The following is a 14,930-nucleotide window of genomic DNA, read 5'->3' on the forward strand; positions in this document are numbered from 1 at the left end:
TCCTCTTCCACTCAGCTGACTATGGAAGGTGGGGACCCTGATGAATTCTACTTTTCCATCCTATGGCTAGAAAATTTACCTCTTCCCTCTCCCTGTCTTGCACATGCTCCTAGTGGCCAATTTTTGTCCATTTTACCCCCATAATCTCTTTTCCATCGGTCTCATTTTTTCCCATTTTCTACTAAACCCCACTCTTTTCGTTTATGGGAAAGGTAGGTGGCAAGAATTTTAGTATAGACTTTTGCCATTTCTCCTTTGGACTAGAGCAATAACCTCCAATAACCTCCCTGTTCCCAGTGTGTCTCCTCTTTAGTCCACCTCTTTTATAGCTACTGAATCAATATTTATAAAATACAGATCTAACAATGTTACTACTCTATTCAGAAATTTTCAATAGCTTCTCTGAACTGGGTCAGAGAAAAAAAAATCTAAATCTAAAATCCTCAACCTGATATTTAAAACCCTTCACTGCTTAGTTCCAACCTATTATGGACTCCCTTATTTACCATCTAAAGCCCTTCTCAAACTGCTTCCAATATGGCTTATTATATTCTACTTCCCTCCATATCCCCTAAAGTCCAGTCAAACTGGCCTTCTTCCTGTGTCTCACTTATGATGTCATGCTACCTTCCATGTCCACCATGCTCTCTTTCTTTCCATCCAACTTAGAACCGTAGTATATTTCAAAATTAAGGCACCATCTTCTACGGGAATGCTTTCCTAATTCCCTACTGATACTACTATCTCCTCCCACCCCCCCCCAAAAGACTTTATATTCATTTTGCATATGTACCTGTTGCCTCTATTAATAGAATGTAAAATCCATAAGAGCAGGGATTATTTCATTTTTGTCTTTGTATTCTTATTGCTTAAATCCGAAACTCATAGTTGGTGCTTAATAAATGCTATTGATTGAGGGATTAATACACTCTCCATTAATAAAAGTTCTTAGTCCTGCTGGTCTGCTGCCATGCAAAGGGATAACTATTGTGGAATTGATCTGAAGGATTAAAAATGTTTGTGAATTCATGGATGGAGGCACCAGATTTAAAATCAAAAAAGTCTGGTTTAATTTTCCTCCACTTACTACCTGTCTGATAATAGAAAAGTCATTGTCCTCTCTGAAGTTCATTATCCTAATCTGTAAAAACATCAAACAAGGTTTTAAATGAATCAAAAAATTTTAATTTTAATTAATTAAATTTAATTTTAAATTAAATTAATCAAACAATTAATTAATCAAATATTATCTATATTGTTTTCCTTATGATGCTGTATTTTTAGGAGTGGGGCTGGGGTGGTGAGCATTGTAGAGGATGCAGGAGCCTCGGAGAAGAGAACCACTCTCGGTGTGGTATCCAGATCCTCAGCCATCACTACCTAGTTCTGTCCTCCCCTCAGGAGGCTTAATTCGAGGTAAGTAGAGTCTCAGAGGAAACAGAAGCTTCTTTTTTCCATTTTCACCAAGAGGAATAGGCTTTCTAGCCTTTGCTGAGAATACACCTTTGCTTTTAGAGTTCCAGACTAGGAAGAAACCTCTAGAGATCATCCAACCTAGTCTTCTGTTTTCAGACCAAGGAACTGAGCAGTGAAAGAGCTGGACATCCAGGGACATGAGTTTTAGTGCTTTAGCTTCCCTAACTGCATTGACCATGCACAATCACTTTCCTTCTCAGATCCCTTCTGGCCCTGATACTCTATGATCTATGAATAATTGAGATAGTTTGATAGTTGACTATCCCTTTGGGCTTTCTAAACCAGTCACTTTAATACTCTTTCACAGTTCTAAGGCTTGTAATCTCAGAGACCTGAAGCTTTTTGATCTTGGCATCATTGGGGCAAAACAAGAAAGACATTTATCCATGCACAAGTCAGAAAGGAGTGTGGAAGCTTCCCCTGATACAGAACCACTCTCTATACCCACCTTGTGGCAGATAATGGTCTTTGCTGAGGGTAGGGATAGAACACTCAACAGGAGTGATAGAAAAGTGATGGGGAGAAGCATAAGACAGGGGACATAGGGAAGGGGCATACATTTATGATTAAAAAAAAAAAGGATGCAGTTCAGAGATCTTGGCCACAGGAAAAAAAGCAGCTTGTAGTTCTGCTTTACATTTAGCTCTGTAGGGTATAATGAAAGAAGTTCTGAGCATTGGGTCCAAGTCCTGATTTTGCTGCTAATTTGTTTTAAGATTGTGGGTAAGCCATTTCAATATTCTGACCCTAGTTTCATCTGTAAAATGGGAAAATTATTTTTGAACATTCAAGGTTGTATGAGTGTTTTGAGAAGCACAAAATGATACAAATGTAAGAAATCATCATTACCATCATCTCAGGGGTGGGCTTCATGATGGTGGGGATGATATAGATGTTTTCAAAGGATACTGCTCCGGTCTTGTCTGTTCTTTCATTGTGGGCCAGGATCCAATTATCATTGAACTCTAGCTCTTCATCTTTGCTCAGGATCAACAAGTCTCCTCTTTTATGCATTAGAATGGTGGGGTCTTCTGGAAGCCCAAAGATAAATAAAGGGTATTGTCTACCTGGAATGATAGGTTATTCCAAAGGGGGAGAGGGATATTGCTAACACTTTATCTCTTGGTACTGAAAATTGAGCATTCAGTAATTTTTGGAGCCTCAAGGCTAAGAAAAACCCAGAGAAAAGGAGATAATAGTGATATTAGTTTCTATCTGTTTCTTTGGAATCCCTCTTTAGAAGGGATAGAGTTATGCTGGTTCTCATTTTAATCTCTTTCCTACAGAATTAGGAGTCTAGAGATAGTCTTCCAGAGACTTCTCAGAGTCTCCAATACTGAATCATTAACCATCACATTGGAACCATCATCATTATCATCTTCATTTATCTCTGTCAGGCATAGTTTCTTTATTATCTCTATTCTGATCCCTTCTTTTCTTTGTATCCCATGATATTTTCCCAATTACTTCAGCCCATTCTAGTGCTTCCCGTTCAGACCATTCAACATTCTTATAGATAAAAAAGGTGGCACAGCTAATATAAGCCCCAAACTTGGAGTCAGGAAGACTTACCTAAATTCAAACCTGGCCTCAAACTCTTACTGGCTACCTCAATTTCCTCAACTGCAAAACGGGAATAATAATTTCCAATAGTATCAAATGAGATAATATTTGTAAAGTGCTTTGCCAAACTAAAATTGCTACATGAATGCTGTTGATTATCTATATGTATAAGTGTCTTGTTTCCCTGACCAGATAATAAACTCTGTAAAGAATAACATGCTACACTTCTCTTTTAGTAGATAATTGGAACAAAAGTCAATTACTGTTAGGGAGAAGTATTGGTGAAAGGGAGAGAGATTTAAGAGTCAGGGATGACTCTTGCTGGGTGGATGGTGGTAGTCTTGAAAGAAACAAATGAGGAAGAGGGATAGGTTTTGATGGGGGGAAGATGATGAATTCTGTTTGGGGATTGTTGAAAATGTCCAAGGGGCAGTTAGTAATGAGGTTTGGGAAGGGATAGAGGCTGGAGTTCAAATGAAGAGTCAAATTTAGCAAAGGCCAGTCACTTGCCCAGAGTCATGTACCTACTGAATTAGTGACAGGATGGACTCTGAAATGAGGTTCCTTGACTCGCAAGTCAGTGCTCTGTGTGCTTTATACAAATGTGGGATGTTCCTTATTTTAAGCAGAGACTCTGGGTTCTGCCCTGATGCTGCCTGACATTGCTTGAAGATGTCTTTTCCCAATTATTGTTCTATAAGAAATGACTACCAGGCTGATTTCAGAAAAGCCTGGAACCACTGGAACTGATGCTAAGTGAAATGAGTAGAACCAAGAGAACATTGTACATAGCACCAGCAAGATTATATGATGATCAACTGGTGATGGACTTAGTTCTTCTCAACAATGAGTTGATTTAAGCTAATTCCAATAGACTTGTAATAGAAAATGTCATCTGCATCCAGAGAGAGAACTATGGAGGACTGAATGTAGATCGAAGAATAGTATTTTCATCTTTTCTTTTTCCTCTTGTTTGTTTGATTGTTTTTTTCTTTCTTTCTTTCTCATGTTTTTCCTTTTTGATCTGATTTTTTCTTATGGAGCATGACAAATGTGAAAACATGTTTAGAAGAATTGTACAAGTTTAACCTATATTGGATTGTTTGTTGAATTAGGTGGGGGATGAGAAGAAGAAAAATTTGGAACACAAGGTTTTGCAAAGGTGAACAATGAAAACTATCATTGTTGCATGTATTTAGAAAAATAAAATACTATTGAAAATTTTTAAAAGTTAAAAAAATATGACTTGTCCCATAGAGAGCCGGGAAGAAGGCTGAGGGGGATTTAGAGAAAGTTGGTTCTAGGAGATGCATAGACCCTCAGAATACTGAATGTAACAAATGCAAAGAACTTTTTGCCAAGTAGAATGTCAAGTAGAATTCAGGCTATCTGAGGACAAGGACAGTGTTGTCTTTAGCTCTCTGGTGTCTTACACATGGTAGGGATTTAATAAATGTTTCTTTTTTTTCTATTAAAGCTTTTCATTTACAAAGCATATGCATAGGCAATTTTTCCAACATTGACCCTTGCAAAACCTTTTGTTCCAAATTTTCCCCTTCTTCCCCTTTACCCTCTCCCCTAGCTGGCATGTAGTCCAATACATGTTAAATATGTTGAAATGCATGTTAGATCCAATATATGTACACATATTTATACAGTTATCTTGTTGCACAAGAAAAATCAGATCACGAAGGAAGAAAAATTTAAATTGAGAAAGAAAACAAAATTTAAGCAAATAACAACAGAAAGAATGAGAATGCTATATTGTGTTCCATACTTTGTTCCCATGGTTCTCTCTCTGAGTGTAGATGGCTCTCTTCATCACTGCACAAGTGGAACTGGTTTGAATCATCTCAATGTTGAAAAGAGCCACTTCCATCAGAATTAATTGTCATATAGTCTTGTTGTTGCCATATTGTATAATGATCTCCTGGCTCTGCTCATTTCACTTAGCATCAGTTCATGTAAGTCTCTCCAGGCCTCTCTGAAATCATCCTTCTGGTCATTTCTTAAAGAACAATAGTATTCCATAGCTAAATGTTTCTTTAATTAAATTGTTAAATTGACCTCAGTATTGAATCCCTACAGCCTAACACCAGAGACCTAGCCCTTCTCTAGAACAGGCCTTCTTAAACTTTTACCATTCACAGCCTCTTTCCTCCTGATAAACTTTTATGTGACCCTGATTATATAGGTATATAAGATAGGTATACTAATCAAACATTTACTTACACTATATCATAATTTTGTGACCTCCACATTTAGTTCTGAGACCCCATATGAGATTAAGATCCACAGTTTAAGAAGCTGAGTTCTAGACCCCTTCAAACTTCATGGATGCTAGTTGTAAGCTTATTCCTAATGAAAAAAGTAGGTTTTGTCTCTAACCTTTTAGCTCCATTAACCTTATTTGATTATTGACATATTTCTGGCTCTTTCCTAGTCAAGAACTTTTGAATGTGGGTTCTCTTCTGTCCTCAGTAATACTCCCACTCCCATCCAACCCCAACTGTCCACCATGGAATCTTTGGTCAGTCTTTGGCCTGCCTTGGCCAGAATATCACATCCCTCCCCTATTCCCTGAAACCAGGATACCTGTGGACTTCTTATCTCTTATGGCCATAGCATATAGGGATCTCTTCTTCAGACCCCCCAGGAACATGGCCACTAACTCGGCAATGGCCACACTCTCACTGGAAATAAACACGTATTCCTCTGTCTTCAGGGTGGACAGGGTGAAATTCTGCTTAGATACCTGGAGTGCCCTGTGGATAAGAATGCTGGTTATCACAAAGGCCAAGGACTAACCCTGACCTAAGAGTTAGAAAACTATTCTCCAGCTTGGATGTGTGAATAATTCAATCTATGGATTCTCCTCATATTGGATTGTTTTATTTGCAGATTTACCAGAATATGAATTATTTAGGCCCTGTGGTTTTTACTTCTTTTTACAACATTTATTTCTACTTCTCTTTAAAACATTAAAGTTATTTCCTATGGTAAAGAAGGAGAGAAAAATAAAATAAGAGAAATTTCAATTCATCATACTTGGGAGCTTTTCTTAAAAAAATCTGGCCAGAGATATGGTTCAATTCAAATGGTGCCAGAATAGAAGCCAAAAGGGAAAGATTAGAGAGATGACGTTTAGAAAACCAGGAGAGAAGCAAGAAAATATTGGATTTGAATCTTGACCCTGGCACTAAACTATGACCATGGACAAGTCCTTTCATTTCTTTTAGCCTCAATTTTTCTCATTTGTAAAGTGTAGATAATAATAACTTTACTAACTACATGTAATCACTTGACTCCTGGAATGCTGCTTGGAAAAGGCTGCCATAAAGATGTCAGAGTCCAGAAATAGCCAAATAGACTCTGTCCCAGACTTCACTTGGGGACCTTTTGATCTAATAGGATAAGGAAGTTGGTAGAGTTAGTCAACATAAGTGCTTTCTATATGCCAGGAACTGTATTTCTCTTTCTTCTTCTCTCTTCTTCTCTCTCAACAAAAAGCTGCAGATGGGCCAACTGTGTGTGTGTGTGTGTGTGTGTGTGTGTGTGTGTGTGTGTGTGTGTGTGACCTAATAGCTAGTATTCCTATTTCACAGATGAACAAAATAAGACTAACTAAGGTTAAGTGTCTTGTGATCACACGGCTTGTAATATCTAAGACTGAATTAGAACTCAGGTTTTCCTGGCTCCAGGTCCAGCGTTCTATCTACTGTACCACCTAGTTGCTTAATAAATCCTGGATCCCTTTCTTTCAGGATTCTGGAGAACTGCTACTACAGAATTATGGGATGCTTATTACTGATGCCCACTCTACTCAGTCAGGGAGAAAGAGACAGTAGGAAATAGAGATCTGATCCTCTTGGCTGCTGCCCACAGCATTCGGTGTTTCATATATTATTTACCTTCTAATCCTCTGATCATATGTATGATTATAAATAAATTGTCTTGGTTATATGATTAATGCCAGTACAAAAGGAGATTTGGGAAGAAGTTTTTCATGTCTTTAAAGCGATGGGAAACATCATCCCTCTTTCAGTATAAGCTGAGATATCTTTTAGGGAGGCAGATGGTGATAGGTATGTCTTCTGCTTGGATTTCTCACAAGTAAGAGAGCTGTTTAACAATTACATCCCCTTCTCATTGCCCCCACTAAGAGACAAAACATTGAAGGAGAGGATCTGCTGGACTAGCCTTGAATTTCTGATGGGCATATGAGAAAAGGAGGCTAATACTCTGATCAATATGACGATCCAAGACAGTTTTGAAAGACTCATGATGAAAAATCAAAGAAAGAACTGATAAACTTTGAGTGGAGACTGAAACATACTTTTTTCACTTTATATTTCTTGCTTTTTTGCAACAATGCAAAAATTGAAATACATTTTGCACATATAATTGATATCATTTTGCTTGCTTTCTTACTGGGTTAGAGAGAAAGGAGAGAGGAAGATAATTTGAAACTCAAAAATTAAAAATTAATGTTTAAAATAAATAATAAAATTTATTTAAGGGAAAAAAGAAGAAATGGAGGCTAAGTGATTGAAGTGGTCTGAGAATGATGGGATCAGCTCTTGTTAAGGGATATTCCTTAACAAACTTGGTGAAGTTAAGTAATACCTGTGTTCCTCATCTATCAGTCCATATGTCACATCTTCTGCTTTCCAACTTTTCAGTACCCCAAACCTTTATATTGCTACAACTGTCCTAAGTAAAAAGGAAGATCTGATCAACTTATTCACACTGAAATGTTAGGGACTTGATGTGTTACCATCTTTTCCTAGGGCATCTTATTTTAATACAAGCTTAGAAAGAATAGTGATTAAGTAAAAGAATACTGTTAAGTAATATGTGTGTGGGAGCAAGCTAGGTGGTGCAGTGGATAGAGCACCAGTCCTGTAGTCAGGAGGACCTAAGTTCAAAACTGGCCTCAGACACTTAACACTTCCTAGCTGTGTGATTCTAGGCAAATCAACCCCAATTGCCTCAGCAAAAAATAAAAATAAAATAATAAATAAATAAGTAATATGTGTGTTCCTCATCTATCAGACCATATTTCACATCTTCTGCTTTCCAACTTTTCAGTACCTCAAACCTTTATATTGCTACAACTATCCTGAGCAAAAAGGAAGATCTGATCAACTTATTCACGCTGAAATGTTAGGGACTTAAGTTACCATCTCTCCCTAGGGCATCTGTATTTTAATACAAGCTTAAAAAGATTAGTGATTAAATAAAAGAAATGAAGTTCAGAAGTCAGACAGATAATTATTATGATAATAATATCATAATAATAATGTGATAATAGGTAGGGTGAGGGTTCTGAATATTTCTTTTTGAGGGAAACCCCCAGACAGAAAAGAGTCAATAATCACAACTGACCAACAGATATCCCTATGCAGGATTTCCACTTCTATCATTTCTGATTTATCCAAGGATTTGAGAGAATCAGTGGTCCTACCATCCTTGACCATTTAGCCCATTCTAATCATAGGATAATAAGATTTTAGAGCTGGAAAGTGGCTTAGAGGCCATTTAATCTGGGATTCCTGTGGGCCTTATTTGGTGAATTCATTCTATGACCTCTATTTTGGAAAAAGGCCCCAGATTAGCCATCCCCGATTCTACCATTTTGACCCAATTCAGACACCTCCTTCTCCCCACCTTTCAGTTCTCCTTTTATGTTGTTTTCCTCCAACAGAAGGCAAATTCTTTGAGGGCAGGGATCATCTTTCTTTTTGCTTCTCTTTGTATCTTTAGCCTTTAGCAGAGTGCTTAATAAAGATTTATTGATAGACTAATCTAGTACAATCCCTTTATTTTACAGTTAAAGGGACTGAGGTCTAAAGAGGTTAAATATTTTGCTCAAGGACACATAGTTAGCCTTGCTACTCCAAAGGGCACATGACAGGTAAAGATCTCTTTTTGGCTTAGAGCACTTACTTGTTGGTGACTATGCCAGTAATCTCTGGGAAAGTCAAGTCCAAAAGTTTCTTCTCTGATTTGTCAAGAATGCAGAGACCTTTCCAGTTAATGGCCAAAATCAGCTGATTCTTGGGCAGACTGGGCCCTGTAAATGGGATGCCATATCCTTTATGAGCAGTGGGGATGGTGCCCTGATTCAGTTCTGCCCCATTCTACCTCCCTACCCCCATTCCCGCTTCCCAATTAGCTGTTATTACCTGAAATTTTGGTAACTTCAAAAAACTTGGAGAATAGTAGAGGCGACTGAAAACAAACCATAGTCACAATTTCTTCCTTTACCAATAGTGGAGAGGAGTGACTTTGAATGCAGGGAGCCTAAAATGGAGAAAACATTTTCTGTGATAACTAACAGAGGTACTTTTGCCTGCATTTTCATTCATCTACTCAGTAACTTATTCATTCAAACATTTATTCATTCACCCAATAAATATTTATGGAATGACTTGTGTACCAAACACGCTGCGAGACACAGACATTTATTAAGCATTCATTATGATCTTGAATACTGCAAGTAGGAAAATACCATTATGGGAGCCATATATAGCCCTTAATGGAATTTTTCTTTCTGTAACATACAAAGTCATAATGGATATTTGATAAATTCCTATATCTCAGAATGTTTGGAATATAAAAGTCTTCTCATAAATATTTGTTGAATGACTGAATGATTGAATAAATGTGTGAATTGTATAAAGCCTCGTATAATATCATGTAGACTTTAACATAGTATCAAAAAGTACATTGCTTTTGCTTACAAAATTATAATACAGATTTAAAAACTTTTTGTGCCACCATCTGAGAAGGCACAAGATGAAAATCTTAGTTCCTGAAATTCCTTGTGTACATGCTCCATCTCTGTGTATACCTCCCTTTCTTTGTGTTTGTTCTGTCTGCTTTGTTCTTAGATTTTTTTTTTCTATTTCCCTCTCTTTGGATGTTTCTCTGTGCCTGAACTTTCATTTTTTTGCTTCTTTTCTCTGTAATCCTCTTTCTCTCTCTCATTTTGTATGCTTCTTTTCACTGTATTTCTCTTTCTCTCTCTCACTTGGCTTTTTTTCTCATCCCTGTTTTTTTCCTTTTCATTTCCTTCATTTTTATTCTATCATCCTTAGAAAATAGAACATAGAACCAGTCAAATATTTGAACTTAGGCATAGTGCTTTATCTATTGCACCACCCAGCAGCTCCTAAGGACATGGGGGTTAGCCCCAAATTAGGAATCCAAAGGACTATATAACTTGCTCATCTGTTGAAGAGTGAGCAAATTGGAATTATCTCTTTGTTCAAGCATAAATCTATTTAGATATTCAATCTCTTGAATTTTTACCTGACTTAAGCCATACTTTTCTGTTTTGTTCTTAAGGTAAGACTGATGAGCCTACTTCCAGATCTTGGAAACCCTTTCAGCCTCTTGGTTAGCTCACATTAACTGCCTTGATAACAGACTCTATTCCCATGAATTAAATAGGATTACTTCTTGCTCACTAAATGAGATATTAGCATATGGATTGTGCTCTACAGACAAAGCAGGTCTTTTAGTATTGGAGCCCATACCATGGAGAGCTCCTGGTCAGAGCCCCTGAGTGGTGCCATGCAAGTGTGAAGGACACAATGATTCTTTAGCAAACAAAATGATGCCAGAGATGTTCATGTGATTTATATTTTCCTTCCCCTTCTTTGTTATGATTTTTAGTAGTTCCTGGATTTCTGTAGCCCCCAGGAATCTCTCCCCTACTCTGAACACATACATGCTTGTTACATCATTATTGTTCACTGCCATCCTTTACTGTAAGCTTTCAAGGAACAGATTATGTTACATCATCACTGTACTCTCTAGAGTGCCCAGAATATGGTGTTAAAATTGAAATTCAATGGAGAATAAATGGCTGCCATCTGGAGGTCTGACCTTTGCACAGGCTGCAGTCACAAGGTTGACCCACTGTTCCTGTGACTTTGTCTTGAGCATCTTCCCAGGGATGCAGGTGGGAAGGGTCTTCTGGATGTCACTTCTTTGGATGGAACTCCCAAATTCAATGTAGCAGTGTTTGGCTACTACCTCTACCAGGTCCTCCTCCTGTAAAAGTTCAATTGGTTATAGGTAGTCTGGTGGGAGAGTGGAGTAAAAGGGTTCTTTTCCTCCTTAAGTATTGCTCTCCTCTCCTTTTGGGGCCCATGCTCAGTTCAACCCAATTTACTATTCTTCATTACTTCCTATAATCAGTAATGGGTCCACTTAATCCCTAGAAAGATAAGAGAGTGAAAATAGGTAGGACAGGAAGAAAGTCCAGCAAAAAACATGACTTGGAGAGGTCATTTGATATAGCCCCCTGCCTCCTATTAGGACCATCCTCTCTTCCAAATAATCTCAGGCAGAAAAAGACAGGATCTCCAGTTCAGATAACAATTGCTTTTTGTAGACTCAGATGCATTGTTGGGTCCTGATTCAAGCTTAATGATGCGCTGATCATAGTCCTGACCTTACTATTAGTGAAATAAAATACACTGGTACTTGTATTATGTCTGAGGATCTGTCAGGTACCAGAGATATTCATTTGACCCTCTGCTTTCCCAAGAAAAATCTAGTTATGCAATTATCACGTGGAAGAGATCAAAGAATCTTTGTTATTATCTAGTTCAACCCTCTGGCTAAGAGAGAGGGAATGACTATATGAAATCAGATAGCAGAGTAAAAATAGAATAGATATCATCCAACTCAACTCAATTTCCCATCTTTGTCCAAACCCCTGTTCTAGGCAGGAAAATTTTCTTAACATGTCCATGCACTATGCTTTCTTTTAGGTATTCATCTTTTTTTTTGGGTCCTAGCTTACATCATTTTTTCCTTTATCTTCTTATATTCCTAATTATCCCAAGTTTTACCCAAGCTTAAGGCCCACATTAAGTTCTACCTTTTCCATGAAGTCTTCCTTGATTATTCCAGCTCACACTGATTAAGATCTCTACCTATAATTGGAATCCCATGATCTAACACAGCTTTATATTGTTCTTGAAAGTTTTTTGTATGCAAGGCTTGTTTAGCCTCACCTAGCAGCAAATTGGTCCTATGATGTTCCCTGAGAGAAATAAATCTAGTCAAGCCTCCTTTTCAGCTGAGATATTAGCATTTATGGGGTGTCAGCTTAGATTAGTTGCAGAATTCCTTGTCAATCACGGACCCCATGCCTTGAATTGAACTTGGGAAAGATTCTTCAGAGTAAGTAAGGACCTTGAGGTCCTATTATTCTGGAGTTGTAAATTCTTTTCATCAGTTGTATTCCCTAAATATATATTTTCTTAGGGTTATGTTCACTTTTCACCCCCTCCAAATCTATGTATCTTTGTGGGAAAGTGTACCCCAGATCTCTTAGGGGAAGTGCTTTGTTATTACATTGCTATTATGCCATTTGAGTTCATGTGGGCTCCTGACTTGTCCTGCCTTTGTTGGAGAGTGAGAGACCACCATTTCTTTGAGCTCTCTGCTGCCTAAATCCTTAAGACTCACCCCTGAAACCAAAACCTTAAGGATAATAATAACCTACCCAGTCTCATTCCGTGTAATGAATTAGAACTCTGTAGAAATACACTTGAGGCAAGGATTCTTACAAGGTGTTACCTCAGTGGAATTGATAAGACAATGGCTATCTAGTTTAGCATGGTGATTAATAGTTGTCTAGTTCAGTATGACTGATTTAATCTTACAAGAAATAATGGTTCCCTAGTGATATAAAGATTGGCTTATACTCAGTATGATGAATTAATTTAATTGTAATAGAGTATATAAACTGGGGACAAACAGCCAGAGGGGAGAAGACTTGAGCAGCCTCATGGTGGCTCTCCTACCTTCATCATTTCTCCCCTGAGACCAAGGCCTGTCTACAGGTTCCCCAGAAAGCTAGCCCTGCCCCAGGCAAAAGAAACAGACTGCGAAGGAGATAATAATAAAGACTTTGGACTTCATCTCTTACCATTTTGTGATGATTATTCTGCTGAAACTAAGGCCCATTAGGAGGACCTCCAGAGAGCTAACCAGAGTATTACACCTCCAAAAAGCTAGCTAGAATATTACAATTCCTCATCATTGACACACTTCCAGTTTCTCATACATTCCCCATCCTAATGATCCTGAATCTCTAGATGTTGTTATTCAAACCTGTTCTCTGCTCCCTACCCTCCAATCTTTTATTCCCATCTCCCTCAACTTAATCCTGCCAAGATCCCATTCTAAAGCCACCCATTCCTTCTAATTTGTTTTCATCTTTAAATCATTTCCTTTCTCATGCCTTTTATATTCTCATCCTTCCTGATGACACATCTTCCTAGGGTGCTTTTTCCAGCACTAATTACAATTTTATTTAAATCTCCTTCTCACTGGCTGAGGTAGGGGAGCTGAAATATCTTTGCTCCTCCTTGACACTTTTATGCTCTCTCTCTACCATTATGACTTAATAACCTCTTCTCCTTTGAGCTTCACTTAATCCTTATTTACTACCCAATTTAAAATTCTGTCAGTTGTTATTGACCATCATCCAGGACACTATTTTTCTTTCCCTAATGAGTTTAGAACTTGGCTCACATTTTTTCCATCTCAATTTTTGTCATACATATTCAACAGATATATATCCTCTCAAATACTAATCTCCTAGTTCCTCAATTTACTCATAATACTAAAAATAATAGCTAGCATTTATATAGCATCTGGTATATGTTAGGCTTTGTTCTAAGTACTTTACAACTAGATTGTCTTATTTGATTTGTACAACAACCTTGGGAAATAAGTGCTATTATTAATCTGCATTTTACAGTTGAGGAAACTGAGGCAGACTGACATTAAGTGACTTGCTCAGGGTCATAGTCATTAAATGTCTAAGGCAAAATTTGAATTTATGTCTTCTTGACTCTAGGCCCAGAGCTCTATCCATTGCATAATTTCCGATGACATATTCCCTTTCCCAAACTTCAGCTACACATAGAGATGGTCATACCTTTGAGTTTGCATTACCCTTAAATGCATTATCACTCGGGGGCAGCTAGGTGGCACAGTGGATAGAGCACCAGCCTTGAATTCAGGAGGACCCGAGTTCAAATCTTGTCTCAGACACTTAACACTTCCTAGCTGTGTGACCCTGGGCAAGTCACTTAACTCCAGCCTCAGGGAAAAAAATGCATTATCACTCAATAATCTCTCCTCCTTTGAGGTTTACTCCATCTTCATGAACTCTACAATTCCTTTAATTAGTCACAATCTGTTGTCATCCCTTCTTCTCTCACTTTCTTCTTAACTTTGCATATACTCTGGCTTTCAATCTCATTATTCAATCGAAACTGCTCTCTCCAAAGTTACCAATGGTCTCTTAGTTGTCAAATCCAATGATCTTCCCAATTCTCATTCCCCTTCATCTCTCTGAAGCCTTGGACACTATCAGTCATTCTGATAGTTCATTTCTCCTATCTAACCACACCCTCTCTATCTCCTTTGCTGGATCTTCCACCAAATTACACCCACTAACCTTGAGTGTTCTTCAAAGCTCTGTTCTGGACCTTCTTGACTTCTCCTTCTATACTATTTTGCTTGTGATCTCATCAGTTTCCATAGATTCAATTATTTCTATGCTGAAGATTCCCAAACTTACTTCTCCAAATCATAACATCTTTATTATTCTTAAGATTCACATCTCTAATTGTCTATTATATACCTCAAACAAGATGTCCAATACACATCTTTTTTTCCAAAAGTCTTTTTATCTACTTTTTTTTAAACACATTTTTTGAGTTCTAAATTCTCTTCTTCCCTTTAGGCCCTTGCCAACCCACTGAGAAGATAAGCAACATGAAATTCATTATACTTGTGAAATCAAGCAAAACACATTTCTGCACCAGCTATGTTGCAAAAATAAAGCAAGA

At 37.7% G+C, this 14,930-nt stretch overlaps 1 protein-coding gene across 1 annotated transcript in view; it reads right to left on the bottom strand.

Annotated features, from left to right (window-relative positions):
* Nucleotides 1–14,930, bottom strand: part of MYO7B (myosin VIIB) — a 136,773-nt gene that overhangs the window by 23,999 nt on the left and 97,844 nt on the right. Inside the window, exons 31-35 of the mRNA XM_074301720.1 lie at nt 10,936–11,103; nt 9,228–9,345; nt 8,989–9,115; nt 5,635–5,804; nt 2,326–2,507 (exon numbers count right to left, since the gene is read on the bottom strand). Of these exons, the coding sequence (XP_074157821.1) occupies nt 2,326–2,507; nt 5,635–5,804; nt 8,989–9,115; nt 9,228–9,345; nt 10,936–11,103 (765 nt within the window). The remainder of the gene's footprint in view (nt 1–2,325; nt 2,508–5,634; nt 5,805–8,988; nt 9,116–9,227; nt 9,346–10,935; nt 11,104–14,930) is intronic.

This window comes from Sminthopsis crassicaudata, chromosome 3 (assembly GCF_048593235.1).
Source record: "Sminthopsis crassicaudata isolate SCR6 chromosome 3, ASM4859323v1, whole genome shotgun sequence".
In the NCBI taxonomy this organism is placed as follows: domain Eukaryota; kingdom Metazoa; phylum Chordata; class Mammalia; order Dasyuromorphia; family Dasyuridae; genus Sminthopsis; species Sminthopsis crassicaudata.